We start from the raw sequence: 17595 nt of genomic DNA on the forward strand, positions 1-17595 counted from the left end.
AGGTGTGCTTAATTCCAATTAAGATTAAAAGAACTCTGCAACTCATGTGTTTCATAGTCTGTGTCATCAAAAAAGTCACACAATTAAAATTTAAGCTGCAACAATGAGTGTATCTACTGTACACAGTTATAACAGTCTGATACTGTCTTTAACACCCTTAAAATGGTTTCACCTTTGCATCCCCTGTAAAGAACATTGGGATTCATAGTATATTGAAACCTTCTGCTATAGTTCTGGGCATGCATGAGAGTTTCTAGCAGAGAATTCTCAGTACCTCACCAAAGATCTTGCAAGATGAAGCCATGCCAGTTAAATTGCTATCAAATTGCTATAACTATGTAGCATACACCCTATGAAATATATGCATTTATCACTGTGATACCATTTCTGTACTAGTAATAGGAATTAGCACAAATGAATAAAAGTAGATTGAAGAAAGGCTATTTGTATGATTCTGCACCAGCTATAGGGCAGAGCAAGGAAGTTCTCTTCACCCCTGGGACAGTGAAACAGTACAGTGGATCTTCTGTATCCCATACATCATTCACAGTGTTAGAAAGATGATCTCTGATTTACAGTGGACCCTCGACTTACAGACAGCTCGACTTACAGACTTTTCAAGTTACAGACTTCTCTGGCTGCAAAATTTAGATTCGACTTGCAGCCAGAGAATCGACTTACAGACCAGAAAAAAACCAAAATGGAACAAAAATAGAATAAAAACCGCTGGTTATGGGATTAATCGGTTTTCAATGCATTGTAGGTCAATGGAGATTCGACCTACAGACTTTTCGACTTGCAGCCACCATTCCAATACGGATTAATTCCTTAAGAAGAGGGTCCACTGTAAATTTATGAAAGGAGAAATCAAAAGTAATACCACACATAGAGCTACTGGCATCAAAGGAGAAGGCAAGTGACAGTTGAACCTCTAATAAAACCCAGATTTCCCCTGGACAATCCAACTATAAAGGCATTAAGAAGAGCTCAGAATGAGGTCACTACATTGTGCATTTATCCCTTTTGAGCTGTTCTACCCTACTTCATGGAGGGTAAAAAGGAGTATTTGCATTGCTTTTTGCATTCCAGAATAGTCTTCATATTCTTTGTTCCCACATTCAGCTTAGATTGCTAAATTCTGCAGAAATATTATTACACTATCTAGACTGAATGTGTATGTGATTGTGGAGAAAAAACTGTTGTATCGTGTCTTGAGTGCATACATCATACAACCTCATCCCACTCCCGGCATAGCTGTTCCTCCCTCTTACATTTGTAAGATATTTTAAAATTAAGATCCAGATAATGTCATAGACCCAGGGACAGAATGTCTTTTAAATGGTATAAGGCAGAATGGCCCTCATTTGTATGCCCATTTTTTGGGGTAGAGATCAAGTTGGGGGTGGGTCTACACACCTTTGATTACTAAGCATGGACATATAAGACAATGATTTCAGTGATGAATTGCGTTTCATGAGCAGCAAGGTTTCTAGTCCTAGAGGGAGGGGGAGGTGATTTTCATTGATTTCTCCTCCCCTCTGTAAGCCACAGCCCCCCGCCTTCCATTTCTCAGAGGGAGGAGATGGGAGGCCACAAGCAGACGGAGAAAGAAACAAAGATAATCTCTCCTCCCTTCTGTCTTTATAGGCAGGCACATCGTTACAACTCAAATGCCTATATATTTGAAGAAGCATTTGAATAGGCTGGTATGCATACATTTCAACGTGTGTCAAGCTGAATATGCACATTTTAATGTTCAGTTTTGGAGACGGAGTTTGTATTACACAGAAGAGACACTGAGCATAGTATTGCCCAGTATGATGCATAGGTACCTGACAGGCCTGGTTTTCAATGTAAAATCTGCTTCACAATTCTCTGTCCAGTGATTTGCTATGGATATAGGCCCTAAACATACAGTTATATTTACCAAGAGTAAACTTTAATGTCCTTTAAGTCATCCAAAACTCCTCTATGCATTAAAAAGCAACAGAAAGTGCTTTAATAGCATTGGCTTACTTTTTGTGATGCTAAGTACTCCATGCCTCTTGCCAGCTGGTATGTACATGAGACTAAATCTTTGAATGTCATCTGCTCCTCAGGTACTCGGTTAATGTCAAACGAGTATTCCATTCCTGGTGGCCGTCGCGCTCGCAGGTATTCTCGCAAATTCCCTTTGGAAGCATACTCAACGATGACATACAATGGCCCTTCAAAGCAAGAAGGCAGTGTGAGAATGAAACTGGAACTTACAAAGGTTCAGTGGCATTCATCCATAACGGCACAGCACAAATTCACGTTTCTGATTCACGGAAAACTTAAAAATTCTTCTGCCAGTTACTGATTTAGAGCATAAACTCGTCCAATCTGTAACACAAGTAGTGAATTTAGTGACAGGGAAAAAATTGCCTCAGCTCTTTAATACACACCATGTCATTTTCTTATACCTACGTATCTGCTGACCCAACCATCCACCTTTTCAGAATTTATACAGTAATACAAAGCAGATAGCTGCCCTGTGCCGTGAGCTGAATACTAATGTCAGTGATTGGGACAGAAAAGTTGAACCCCAGTGAGAATAGCACTAGATGTAAACATAAGAAGACTTCCTCCTTCTTTTGCTGCTATTCCACTTGTGTAAAATGCATGTTTCCATTTCCTAAATTAAGGAAATGTGCAATCTCCACAGTGGCAATCTGTGCCAAATGTCCACCCCTTCTTTCCTTGAGACTCTTTCTTCCTAACTGGTCACTAATGTCTTCCTTGTTTCCAGTTGAAGAATACAAAAACAAAGCAACACTTATCCTAGGAGGGAGAGGATACAATGAACTTTGAATCCACCCAACTTTGGGACTGAAGGGAAGTAATCATAACAATAGGGAAACTGAAACTTTCAAAGCGTGGATGCTCCTTTCTGAAGTTTTTTTGTAAGAGCTATAGGATGTCATCCAACCCCTCCTCTCTACTGCCTCTTGCAGATTCATTTTAATTTCACTTACACGGAATCAACAACTCTATTATCTATGTTATACAATAAAAAATCATTGTTCCTATCATATCTCATTTGCAAAATCAAAATGGCACTCACCATCCTGTGTGCATGCCCCAAGGAGATTGATGATGTTTTTGTGCTTCCCAATCATTTTCATCATCTCCATCTCGGACACCAGGTCAGACAGGTCTTTTTCTGTAGCATCGTCTACAAAAACAAATTCCATGGCAAGTTTTAACTAGTGTACCAGCATAACTCAATTACAGTCGTAACCTGCTGCTTTGATCTATTGTCAGTAGATTGTTACTTAACTATCCTAGAACCTCTGGGAAGCCACACCTTGTTCCCTCTTTTACTCTATTTGAAACTCAGCATAGTTTGGGAAGATGCTTCCTCCCCCCCCCCCACTATATAAGCCAAATATGGTTAATATTCAGACAATCTTCTCTCAGAGGCATGGTTCCCAGATGTTGCTCTCAATGAGCAACTCAATCTTGACAGCCTTTCAAGTTCCATGATTAAGTACTGGAAAAAAGAACGAAGAAATGAAATAGATATACTGGTATCATAGAAAATATCCATGAACTGATTGGACTTCTTGTTTTAGAATGAACATTACATTATAAGTATCCTGATATGTACCTGTCTATCTCCAAATCCAGAATCACAGGTCTTCCCAAACATACAGGCAATGATTTTCATTAAGGTATTTCCTTTCTTGATGCATTGCTGATCAACAGTGATCATATTCTTGGAGGTAGGGTGGCAGAGCTTGATTTCACTTCCAATTTGTTAGCAAAACTATAAGAGCACTGTATTTCTCTGTGTTGGCTATTGCTCTTTCCTCTTCTCCATACTTTTTTAATAGGGGAGATTGAAGAGGGGGAGCTAGTTTTCATTCCCAAGTCAGTTCTGCTATATGGAGGTGACAGTATGTTGACGGAATTTACTAATAATTGTGTTTTTAACAGTTTTATGTAATACTTGCTAGAGTCTTTGTTCTTGTCAGTTTAGGCTATCTTATCTTGATCATGTATCTCAGCAAGGAATTTTTAACCCCCACAACATTCCTTGCTTCCAGAAGACATTAAGACAAGGAGTACCATTTGTTTTTGTCTATATTTCTACAGCATCCGCAAACTATCTGAACAAACCGATGTTCTTTCCCTTTGAAAAGCAAAATATGCACATATACAGCATGTACAGAACAATGACTAATTGTTCAAAAAGGTACAAAAATCTTTCCAATGCTTTTAACCTTTAACAGACGGACATGCTGTTAGTGGGTGCTTCGCCGGACACACTGGAGAGCCATTTCCCTGCCCTGAATGGGGTTACATTCCCCCTAAGGGACAGGGTCCGCAGCCTGGGGGTGTTCTTGGACCCCAGTCTAACTCTGGAAGCCCAGGTGGTCTTGGTGACCAGGGGTGCCTTTCTTCAGCTACGGAAATTGTACCAGCTACGGCCCTACCTGGACGAGTAGAGTCTCATGACAGTTACACATGCACTGGTAACATCTCGTGTAGATTATTGCAATGAGCTCTATGTGGGGCTACTTTTGAAGATGGTCTGGTGACTGCAACTGGTCCAGAATAGAGCTGTGTGGCTGGTGAGTGGGAACATATCAAGCCAATTCTGATTAAATTACATTGGCTACCAGTTGCTGCCCAGGCCCAATTCAAAGTGCTTGTTTTGACATATAAAGCCCTAAACAGCTTGGGCACTGGATGCCGGAAGGACCGCCTCCTTCCATATGAACCTACCCGGCAGTTAAGATCTAGTCATGGAGCCCTTTTGAAAGAGCCATCATCCCTCAAGGAGGTAAGAGGGATGGCTTGTAGACAAAGGGCTTTTTTGGCAGCTGCCCCTAGACTATGGAATGCCCTCCTGACTGAGATTCGTCTAGCGCCGACGCTGATGACATTTCGCTGGTCCAAACCTTTCTGTTCCAGAAAGCTTTTAATTGAAATAATATCAACTGTGGGTCCTGATGGCAATTTTAGAGCATCTATTTTAACTGTATTTTTATTGTTTTATCTTTTTATTGTATTTTTATTGTTTTTTAATTGTTGTAAGCCACCCAGAGACCTTTGGGTAGAGTGGGCGGCATATAAGTTAAATAAAATAAAATAAAATAAAATAAATAAGTAAATAAATAAGTAAATAAATAAATAAAAGCCCTGGCACTTTGCACAAGTTGCTTCATTTGCATTTTGCTTAAGTTGCAATTTTTTTCTTTAAATTGCACAAAAGGAACCATTTAAAAAAAGTAATGTGGGACAGATACCCCTAACTGCAAGATGAAAACAGACCCTCATTATATCAAATCAGATTACTTTTTAAAAAGTCTCTTGATACATTTAATTAACTACGGCCTACTTTCAGGACACTTCCTAAACTCTGTGCCTAGAAAGAGTTTAGTTTTTCAATTGGTCAAATATTTATAACTCTGATTTATACCACTGCTTGATATGGCAGAAAAAATGAGGTCTGCTAGCTCTATAACAAATTATTTTTACATATCATAGATCCACTCTAAATTGTCATTCGTTTTCCGACAAGCGGTCTTCAACCATTCTTTAACATGTTGGGCCTTTTTTCTGGCCAAAATGGACAGAAAAACTACCTATGTTTACAATGATTTATTCTTCAGCTATCCCATTCAGATTAAATTAGAAACATGTATTTGGCACACTAAAGTATATTTTACCATCTGTGTATTTTTGTAGAATGCATGTTATCCACCCTTGGCCCTTTCTCTCTTTTAAAGGTGCGCTAGAAGAAAATGGATCAGGCCTTGTTCTTTATTTCCTAATGGATTGTGCTGTAGATGCTTTTGAGTAACTTTTAATCAACAAAATGAGAGCATACTAACTCCCCTACGGATCAAATCAAAAGAGGAGGAATAAATAATGGCAAGAAGTCTTTGCGTTGCTTGTAAATGCCCACTGCTAAAGATAAATAGGCTGTCAAAGGCACTAATTTATACTGAAACCTGCTGAAGCCTGAGGTAAACTAGATGCACTTTGGCCTTCTACAACAAGAGAGTCCTGACGCCACAAAAGAAACATTCTTCATAAAACCTGCCACTCCTTCTGTGCTCCCCCCTCTCCACCCCCCATATTACCTTTCAGCATTTTCACTGCAACGGTAACAGCTTCTTTGGGCTTGTCTTTGTCAATTCCCACTGCTTCTGCCATGACCACTTGACCAAAGCATCCTTCCCCAAGAGGTTTTCCTAGAGTCAACCTAGGGAGATACATAAAGGATGAACACACTGTGAAACTCAAGAGCAAAAAAAAAACAAAAAACTTTTTCGATAAATGGAGGGCATTTGTAACTATGCAATTAATACCTACCTGACAAAACTACCCAACAGAGTTGGGAGAAGATTAATTTGATTTTATGGCCAGATGTAATATGTAGAGAAGTTTGATTTTCTAAGTAACCACAGTGTGATATTCAGATACCAGAACAGTATCATGAACTGTTAATCGTCATTGTCATTGTCTTCCTCATTTTAGAACTGCAAAGCTGGAAGGGAATCTATAGATCATTCAATCCAACCTCCGTCAAAGAGGTACAGTAGAGAACTGAACTCCCAATATCTCTCAATCCACAGCCAGATGCCTAAACCACTAAGATATCCAGCAGTTTTACCTTGTCCTGAAACTTGCTTTTCTCCATTTCCCTACCTTTTTCTAGGTAGACCACAAAATCTGTTTATTTGTATTCAAACATGACTTTAAATCCTCATTAGAGGTATGTGTTTATGTTTTTGGACTACTGACCCCAGAACCCCCCCCCAGGCAGTATGGGAGTTGTAGTCCAAAACACAGGCAGGTGCACCTCTGTTCTTCACATAACAACTGGAAGCTAACATGGCTTGCAACACGGACATTCATGGGATCTTTGAAGCACCAACAGGCCAGAAGACAGAATTTTTTAAAAAAATTGTGTTCCAATGTGTTTCATTTCCTTGCAGAAAAAAAGCAGTACTGATTTACTTAGGAAACTAAAAGAAAATGGTACAGGCTCCTATTCTGATTATATTACACAAAGTAAAGATAAATGAATCAAGGAAGCCGCCCAGAGGCCTTCGGGTAATGTGGGCGGCATATAAGTTAAATAAATAAATAAATAAATAAATAAATAAATAAATAAATAAATAAATAAATAAATAAATAAATAAATAAATATTGAGAAAATGTCATAAGCATTTCAGCAAAATGAAATTAGTTTGGACTGGGCTGTTTCACAAAAGGCCACAGAGATAGCATTATCAATGCTACCAATAACTGGATACTGAGAATAATATGATAGAATACTGTATATTCAATGCCAATTTAATATGCACTTTTGTCTGTCTGACAGGTTAATTTTTAAAATTTTCTTTTATTCACAGAAGTCTGAAAATCATCTTGACCAGGCATTGCAGTGTCAGGATGCAAGTTAAAATAACTTCCCAAGATGGAAACTAAGTTTAACCCTTTTGTTTACAGTAGTGGTTCCCAACCTTGGGTCCCAATATGTTGTCAGACTAAAACTCCCAGAAGCTTTCACCACTAGCTGTGCTGGATTGGATTTCTGGGAGTTGTAGTCCAACAACACCTGGGGACCCAAAGTTGGTAACCACTGGTCTACAGATTTGGAGAAAGACATCAGTTCAACTTGGATGCTGACATTGCATCATCTCATCGGGATGATTTGGGAACTGTTTGGAGGGAGCATTTGCATCATTTCAGTGCTGTTAGATTCAGGAGCATATTCACAGAAGGTGTCCCATGACCATCTATATTGCAAAGGCAAGGCAAGGCAACTCTGTCGCACCACTGTAAATGCTAAAACTGATAATCTTGTTCTATGTTTATGTGCACACAGCTCCAACTGTAGAAGCTGCTGCAATGACCTGATGAGGTACTGGTCTTCATCACTTGGAGTTGCTGGCCTTCCTCGGCAAGCATTTTGCAGCTGGAGCTCAGCACATATAAATATTGAACAGGTTACTGCCCATAAAATTTAATCTTGAAATGTGTCAAGAAAATTTGCATACGCAGCTTGGGAATTTTCTTTTTCTTTTCCATATTTTTTGCAGCTGTTTGAAACAACCGGCTTCTGCAACAAGCAGGCATTGTTAGTAAAAATCTCAGATTGGGAATTCAACCCAAATGATATGTTGAATTAACACTAACTGTCTATATAACCCACTAGCTATATGAATACATTTCATTTAAGAGAGGTACACTGTGTTCTCTTGGGGGGGGGGGGGGGAGGAAATTAAGCAGGTTTGGCAAAATGCCATGATTAAAAATCAAATGGGATGAGTTTAAATATAGTCTTAATTGAAAAAAGCTTTCAGTGTAATCATGCTGATGTGAATATATATATTGGATTATATCTGTTATGAAAAGTGCATGCTGCTTCAACAATCCACAAAGACAAAAGGGCTATATGTTTTTTGTGTCATGATCATGCTGCATTTTCTCTGAAACGAAAATTGAATTTAAGTTCTTGGCAGAAAGCAAACATTTGCATTGGAAAATGGTTAATTTATGTACTCTTGTGCTTCTAGTATGAACATAACAATCCTGTCATTGTGTGCCTGAGGCCCCCAATCTAATAAACTGCTCTTTAAAAGCCTTCTTTCATTACAAACCTGCTCCACCCACATTTATGCCAAATGCTGTTTTTAAATGTTTAATGCTCTAAGATTTTCCGCATTAATGTTTTCCCTAAGGGATAGGCCTGACAGGATTAATATATAGACCCCCACTGTTGACTAGAAGCTTGCAGGTGGCAAGAGAAATGCATGGCACCACCTCTTGTTCATGTAATTAAGAATATTTTCACAAATGTGCATGAAAGGCTTTATTACTTTAAAGAAAAACACCACATATAAAGTTCTAAAAGTGGTTTCTAGTTTTTGAAATCAGAGAGTGGGCTCTAAAAATGCATTATTTTCTACTGGCTTTAATATTAATCCTGAGGTTAATGTGTGTCTTGTTTTAATGCAAGAATACCATTCATTATGTATATAACTACTAACACACACTATTCGTAAAGGATCAGAATATGATGATATTGGAAGACAGGGGTTTATGTTGCCTGAAAACCTCTTCAGGGCATCATATATTAGTCTCATGCACACTGATTCTTCTTAACCTTTGGAGGAGCACATTTACATGACAGCTCACCATAGACAGAATCAGCTTTTAAACAACAGCACTCAGGCTTGACATATGTCACTGTGCACCAAAAGGGTTGTGACAACAGGCTTTTAAAAATGTGTGATGCAAGCTATGCTCCACTGTATGGCTGAAAGTCTTCACTTACTCAGCAACTTTACTATATTAACATTTTATATGGGATTTCAGAATTAGCTAGAATGTATATTTATACAACCGTGCAACAAGGGGAGGGGGAGGGGAAGAAGAAAGAAACTTTCTGCTAGGTTCAAGGCAGTTTATAGGTATTGCATAAATTCCTGACAGTGTGAGTAGTCGGTGATTATTCAAAATGATAACTCATCCCATTGTATCACACCTGGTGTTAGGCAGAAAGTCATACACTCTGTAGAGTTTCAGCAGACCCTATGCCATCCAGAGAACCCAGGTCAAAGAGAGGTGGTAGGCAACTCTCTACTCCTCAAATACATACTTTTGCACTGGCAACCACATGAGGCTTCATATGTGAAGAAGCGTATATTTCCGTACATATTACTATTTTGGATGTGATCTGTTGTGCCTTAGCACAGAAGGCTTATGTTTTACATGGAAATCCTTTTGTTCACATCAGAATAAACAATAATTTGTCAGAACAGAATAATAATGTGATACTTGGCAGGCAAGTTTCAGGCTAATTCTATCTGAACAGAAAATAATAGCTACAGGGACTTAGCTCCCTGTTTGCTTATTCCTTCCATTCCTCGATACATTCCTCTTTATTGTGTCTTATTAAACCGTGAGCCAGCAGACAGAGATTGGCTGAAATCCTGTTGGCACAGCTAAGCCTGTGGAGGGATGATGACACCACCAGCAGGATTTGCTTTTTGGTAATGAAAGACTTGCAAATTCTCTCCCTTTCATCATATGGAAGTTTTGGGACCCTCAGGATGGAAGGAGGAAGTCTTTCCTTATCGCGAATCCCTGTCAGCATCTGATGCTACTACCTACAGGTGATTTTCAGTAATGAAGACCTTCTAATCTGATTCCACAGTTCCCACAGGTTTCACATGATGAAAAGGATTATTTACAAGTCAGAAAGCCGCAGGATAGAAGGAGGAAGTCTTTCAGCACCTAAATGCTCACCCTGGTGGTGATGTGGTCACTGTTCTGCAAGTGTAGCTACACCGACAGGATTTCAGCCACTGTGCTATTTTTAGCTCCTGAATAGACAATTCATAGACACTAACTTCCTACAGTAACTGTTAGACCAGTATGACAACGGAATCAATTACCTCAGGAGGTGGTGAGTGTTCCAACACTGGAGCCATTCAAAATAAAGGAAGATGGCCATCAGTCAGATATACCTTGATTTGGATTTCTGCATTGGGCAGGGAGTTGGACTTACAAGCCCCTTCCAACTCCATTATTCCAATTATCAGCATGAATATTATCATAGCAGCAAACATATAGAAATACAATTTTTTATCAGATGTAACAAACATGCTTATGTAAGTAATGTGATACATATGAGAATCTCAAACTATACATGTTTTTCATTAAAATCACAAAAGTTCTCAGTTCTTCTTCAGTGTGCAAAAGTATAAATTCAATGCAGAGGAACACTGTACTGGTCAAACTCTGGGGATATAATTTAATTTTCCTATATGGTACTGTTTTTCACCTGAACAAAGGTTTCTTTTAAAACTGAAGAACATTATGTTGTAAAGGTTCAGTTGCTTTTCAAACTTCAGAGGCAAACATTTCTTACTCCTCTTAAACCATTTTAAAATTTCTGGTTATTGACTTTTTGAATAATTAGGCAGGCAGCAATGTGAAAATGAAAGATGTTATCTCCAAAACTAACAATCCAGGTGGCCCAAAAATTCTACAGAATAGAAAAATGCTGGATTAAAATAACAATCACATTTTGCGTTAGAATCAGCCAGCACAAATGGTGTTAAGAACACTGTCACTGATGGAGATACTCTTCCAAAGTTATGGTAGTAATTGGGAAGTGATTAATGGCAAGAGTTGACTTACTTATCTCTTGGGAACTCCCATTTTGGATCCTCTGGTAGTTCATACTCTGAAACTCCTGCCAACATTGGAGCATCTGCATTGGAGGAGAGGCGAGTAGTTATCCTCACTAAGGGTGTGTTGGAGTTCATGGAAGAGCTAGAGTCGGCAGATACCTGTTGTTAGAATGCAAGACACAAAAAGAAGATGTAATCTTGGCCCAGTTATTGCCAACTGCCAACAGATACCAAGCCAGCCAGCTTATAAATGGGACACAGTTCACTAAATTTTCCCTTAATCCTACAGGGCAGATAAGTTATAGTTATAGATAGAAAGTTACCATACAACTTTTAATATGCAGATCTAATTAGGTATAAACATAAATTATCAATCATGCCTGCAGCAATCTTTCTCTCCCATTTTCTAACTAAAGAACAATTTAAAAGGACTGTGTCCATTTTGATTGCACAGAGAGAGAGAGAGAGAGAGAGAGAAGCACATTTTCTAAATTCTCGGTCAAGCTCATGAAGTTCATCAGTACAACCTGGGGACTTGTTAAAACTTGGCTGATACTATAGTCACAAGTGGCTCAATCAAACCAGTGTTTGTTACTCTTGTCACAAGAAAGCATTAGCATCATTATCTAGATGGTAATACTATTTCTGCTGAAACAGAGATTATGTTCTGAAAGGGGTATTAGCAAGTTAAAGCAGCTTCTAATGCGGTGGAGCTTTTTTAATTGAGAAAAGTAATTCTGAACAATAGTGCCAATAATTTTTTAAAACTTGAAAAAATACTGGGAAAAACCACAATTTTCTTTAGGCATTGTTCCCCTGTTTTATAATAAACTAAACATCTATGAAAATCTTAGGCAGGTTTCAGTCTAGAATTATGGGGAAACTTACAATGGATCTCTAACAGATACCTAATCTATCTAAACCCTTAAAATATGAAAATAAAAAATATCTAACATATTTAAAATTAGAAGGCAGTACAAATAGGAAGTTGTTATAGAATTTTTGAAAGCTCTGTAGGACTTGACATCCGCAAGATTTCTTCCTGTGTCTTCAGTTGTATCCCCAAAGTATTTTCAAGTAAGGGTTACGTGTTGTTTGCCAATTGCAAAAATGTCAGAATATAACAAGGCAGGCAAACTATGTTTGTTAAGCGGGGTGTAAGCAATTCAAACATTATAGTCAGATTAAAATCTCCACTAAAAATAGCACCCAAAAGGCAGAAATAAATCATTGCATTTGTTGGATCGGGTCTCAGCCACATATTACAATGGTAAGGCATTTGCTGGAAAAACCCATTCCTGCACAATCAAGATTCAAGGATTCTCTATTTTCTCTAAAAACCAGTAAGCTAGTGTTTACCTCATCACCATATGCCAGGCAGATGTGAAGACTGAAATAAAAGCTTTTTGGAATGCATTTACTCCATGGCCATAATATTTGCATTTAGTAAAAACAATTCACACCAGAAATTGTTTCAGTAAACAGACATAAACAATGTTCTCCTCTTCATTGTTGCAACATAAAATTCCATGTGTAGCGACGGTCCAGGAATACCCTCAGGTCTGAAACCCAAGCAGATATCTGAAGGGCTGAACACCTTTTAGGATTATGCCTTTATTGCCATACCAAATTGCTTTCTTATAAGCCTTAAGTAGCTGACCTTTGCTTCATTCACTTCTGTTGTGACCATATTCCAAAGAACCCCATCTAAAAGTTTGAAATTGAACAGAGTTCACGATACTTGTTATTTGCCATCAAATCAGATCACACTTAGAGCAACCCTAACAAGGTTTTCAACATAGGTGAGATATTCCCCTTAGCAAAGACTGGGTAAAGGAATCTTGTTTTCATAAACACTGTTGTAATTAAGATGAAGCAATGATGCCACCCAATAAAAGGAATTATCTTTCCACCCAGCATAATCTAAACTAATTCTGGAATTCATGACGATTCAGGGTGAAGGTGTTTCCTGATGTGCATTTTTGCTTCTAGATGCTGAAACTTCTCTATTATCACTTTTTAACATGACAACAGATATTAATCATAACATATTGAAAGTTCATATGCAAGAAATATCAAGTTCATATGCAAGCTATTGATCGATATACCCTTATTTAAAAGGATCTGATATAGACAAGAGTTATGCCGTTAGACACCACAATAACAGAGGTAGTGCTGTGCCAAAAATGTTGCCTATATTCTTTAACGACTGCCATTAGATTTTATGAAAAAACAAAAGCATCTTTTAAAAATTCAGAGAAATTATCATGGGTGAAATTGACAATTCTTGTGCTTTCTGGGCTTATTAGTTGCCCAAGTAATGTGCATGAATGCTGCTTTCTTTGTAGCTGTCAGCATTCACAACACTTCAATTAAAGTTCATCAGAAGATATTGTATAGCAGTTTCCCACAGGACTTTTTCAGATCAGGAAGTGTGAGTACCCAGGGAAGCTGCAAAGTGATGATGAGCTGTGCTAATAGGTAAAAACCAATGCAACAGCATTGACCTCCTTCCAACATTACAGTAAGATGAAGAGAAATTCTAAGGGGCCCTGAGAATGAGGCAGAAAAATGGAAGTCTCCTTCCTGGGGGAAGTAAAGCCTTTAGAAAATTGATGACAACTAGCGCACAGACAATATGTCACTGAGAAACATTCTCAGGGGTTTTTTTTAGTTTCTTTCTTTCTTTCTTTCTTTCTTTCTTTCTTTCTTTTTTTTTTGCTCCCTGAGGATTAGAAGATGACTTGCAGAATTTTCTCTAAACTGTTCTCTATTATGCTTTATGAATGCCTCCACACTACTAATACTGTATAATGCCTCAGAATAATATAAGGAAAAGGTCATTGCGAAGAACACAAAATGGTAGCCAGGATGACCCCAGAAGAAGGGAAAGGTTGCCTTTTATCTAGAAAACCCTGAAAACGGTTGCCATAAAGTCAGAATTCACTTGACATCACATAATTATTACATTATAAACCAAAGAAAACATTTAAATAGAACTGTGACGCACACACAAAAGACAAATACCAACCTACTGAAATCCTGTTTGCTGTTTCTTCCAGCTTGATAACTCAATACAATTTTGTTTTCTGAGTGACTGCAATGACATGCCACACACTGTCTAGTCTGAATTGAACCACTTACAGTCTAAGTGGACATGGAACTACAATGGCTAGTGTGATGATGTCTGAAACCATTTAATCCTTTATGCCAACTGTGACTACATGACTGACTGTGAGCCATTCCTCCACATTTCTTCCTCTTTCATCTGTTGAGTTCCTATTCTGCATTTAGAAGAGAAGTGCAGTAAGAGCAAGATTGCTGCTTTATTTCCTCCAGTTGGTTTCTTGCTATTTTAAGCTGTTCTGAGATTTCATAGTGAAAGGGGAATTGTGTTAGAAATCAGTGGTGAGACGAAAATCAAACACAGCCCTGAGATCACTCTGGAAACTCTTGTGAAAGAGGAGAAGAAAGAGCATAGTTTCAACTGTAGTTGTTATCTATGGTTATCATAGTTCCAACTGTAGTAAGTTACAATGACCCTCAAAATGAGGGAAATTGCATAGTAGTTCTCAAGATAAATCCAAACCTGGTGAAAATTCAATACAGGCAAAACCAGTCAAATCCATACACTGTTGAGTGAGAAAATATGCAGAGTACTACACAATGATGTTTGACAGCTTCCCCAATGCCAGACGCTGTTTTCAAGAGTACTGATGCATGAACATTTCAAAACAAACAGAGATTCCTAACGTGATACTTCATACATACTGGGAAATTATCTGTAAGTTGTTCACTTTATCACTCATGTCCATTTACCAACACTTATCTCAGAGGCTTTATCATTGGTTTTTCTCCACACAAAGAAACGCTGTTTGTAGTTTGACTCAGAAAAATCTGTTTAAACTTAAAATAAAGGATACACCCTTACTGTGCTACACACAATAGTGTCGAGGGCAAGCTGGAAAAAAAACATTTATCAAATGTTTTATTTGGTGCCATCAAGGGTGGGATCCTGCTTGTTTTGCTCACATAGTAACTGTTCTCACAAAGTCCTCCGTGATTACAACAAGGTTACACTGAAAGGATGGACCTATTATGCAGGGACTATTTAGCAATATCTATATATTTAAAAATGGAATGGACTAATTACACAGGTAATATAGTTTGATTGATTCATTGGGACAGTGTGCCATATTATGGAGGCTGAAGGCCTATAAAAAGAGTACAGCAGTATGAGTTGGCCTATGATCTAAAGAGGACTTCTGGGACCCTCCTATACTTTTAAAAGTCTTATTCTTCCACTGAGCAAAAGAACAGAAAAAGTCCCTCTGAATGTTTTGAGAATATTCATTTTCTACAAATTATTTTATATTGTATGGCTTGTTCCTTAACCTCTTAAAAAAGTTTGTCCACAAACATAAATTCAGATATACAATTTGGGACATCCTCTTCCTCCATTCTTCTATTTCCAGATTATGCTATCTATCCTTTTGCATAAAACTGAAACTCTTCTGTAACTGACAATTCTCCTGAGACATTGAAACTGTAGAAAACATTTGCTCCAATAATGTGATACTTTTGGCTTTAAATAATAAGGGGGTGGGGAGCCCTCAATGAAATAGAGGTGAAGGACATTTTCTAAAGAACATCTTGGAGAAAACGTTTACATTAAACTTCTGCAGAATCTGTACCCAATAGAAATGTTCTGAAAAATTCTGTTTGATTTTGATATGTCCTGTTATTTTTCCTGTGTTTCCATATTGTTTCTTACTTACATTATTTTCAGCTTGTATTTCTCCTTTAAAAACTCTAGTTTCTTACATTAAAAGACATGTGAAGCTAACAGTGAGAATACAATATTGAAAGGATCAAATACATACCATATTAAAAAGCAACGCCAAAACACAGTACAACAGTCCATTTTAAAACCCCACTCACACAATCAGTCACTGAGAGAAAGCTTGCCAGAAGAGAAACATCTTCAGCTGCTTGAGGAAATACAGCAATAATGGAGCCAGCATCCTGGGAGAGGGAGTTCCAAAGTCTGGGAGCAGCAACAGACAAGGCTCTCTCCCGTGTCCCCACCAAGTGCATCTGTGAAGGCACTAGGTACAAGAGAAAGGTCTCTCCTGCTGATCTTAAAATCCTGACAGATTCATAAAAGGAGAGGTAGTCCTTGAGACAGCTTGGACCTAAGATGTTTAGGGCTTTGTTCTGAATGACTTGAGAGGGTTAACAAGTGTAATTTCTGAGTCACATGACTCAGCATGAAGCAGCGTGCCTAACTTGCAGCAATTCACTGATTAAATTTACATTGATAGAGGTATAACAAGAATAAATATATTATGGGACTCCACCTAATGTAAATTTTGAGTGAAATCACTGGCCATAATTATATAAATAAATTAAAAAGTCAGGAGACACAATTCATGAGTCAGGACCTTTCAATTACAAAGCCTTCTAACAAAGGGAAGAAATACCACAAGTCATTATGACTACAAGAAAGAATAAAACAATCTTTTCTCCAGCACTGGTGGAAACTGCAACTGAGAATATTAATTCCTGGATTGAGTAGAAGGGTGTGGAAAAGCCATAGAACAGAATATCTCTCAAGTAACATTAAACTAAAAATAAACATCTGAAGGAGAAAATACATGCCTATCAAGCCAAATCCAAAAGTTTTAATTTCAGGAGTCATCATTATTTCCTTCGGACAGCTCCCATAATTAAGAGCACTTCCAGGTAAGGAATTTACTGTGGGTTTATCTGCCTCAAACACAGAAGTGGATACCATATTCCTGCCACTTTTCTCATCTTTTCTCTTTCCATAGAAAAAACCAAAATCTGATAGGGAAGGAAAATTAGAATAGCTGCACAACGCCTTTTGATTGGTACCATGAGCAACTGTCCACCTTAATGCACCCTGACTTCTTCTGGAACAAAACCAACAGGACAAACAAAGAAAAAGTAGGGTTAAGAGAACATTCACTCTCTCCTAATTCTGCCGATCCATCTGTGAAGAAGCATCCCTGTTTGAGCCATTCTTTTTTTAAAATACACTTAGAATTTTAGCCACAGGTTTTTATCAGGTTTTGGATGCTGGTTTCACCTGGCAAATGATACAGTATTTTAAGGTCAAGTTCAACATAGACAATGGGCTGCTCTAACAAAATAAAGCAAAATAAATCATAGATCTTTGTTCGTCTTGTCCTTGCAAGTGAGGGGGTGAAGAATTTGCAGTGCTCTTGCTGCTGTTCTTGCAGCAGAGAGAATGATGTTTTGTGCAAATTATCTATTCCCCTCCCTCCAAAAAATGGTCTGAATTATGTAAATAGCCATGTTTGCGTAAGCCTGGAATGGCTGTTACATTGCTTCATGGACATTTTAAGAATATAAAGCATTGGAA

The 17595-nt window shown here is 38.0% G+C and overlaps 1 protein-coding gene across 12 annotated transcripts in view; it reads right to left on the bottom strand.

Moving 5' to 3' along the window:
- FGFR2 (fibroblast growth factor receptor 2) overlaps positions 1-17595 on the bottom strand; it is a 171967-nt gene that overhangs the window by 20739 nt on the left and 133633 nt on the right. For 8 of the 12 annotated variants that reach the window (XM_078391159.1, XM_078391165.1, XM_078391163.1 and 5 more), the window contains 4 exons: positions 11194-11344; positions 6117-6238; positions 3086-3196; positions 2017-2207 (listed from right to left, as the gene is read on the bottom strand). In XM_078391159.1, coding sequence (XP_078247285.1) covers positions 2017-2207; positions 3086-3196; positions 6117-6238; positions 11194-11344 — 575 coding nt within the window. Of the gene's footprint in view, positions 1-2016; positions 2208-3085; positions 3197-6116; positions 6239-11193; positions 11346-17595 lie in introns of all 12 variants that reach the window. The other 4 variants (XM_078391162.1, XM_072995463.2, XM_072995458.2 and 1 more) reach the window with 1 other exon arrangement.

The sequence above is a fragment of the Pogona vitticeps genome, chromosome 3 (assembly GCF_051106095.1).
Source record: "Pogona vitticeps strain Pit_001003342236 chromosome 3, PviZW2.1, whole genome shotgun sequence".
In the NCBI taxonomy this organism is placed as follows: Eukaryota; Metazoa; Chordata; class Lepidosauria; order Squamata; family Agamidae; genus Pogona; species Pogona vitticeps.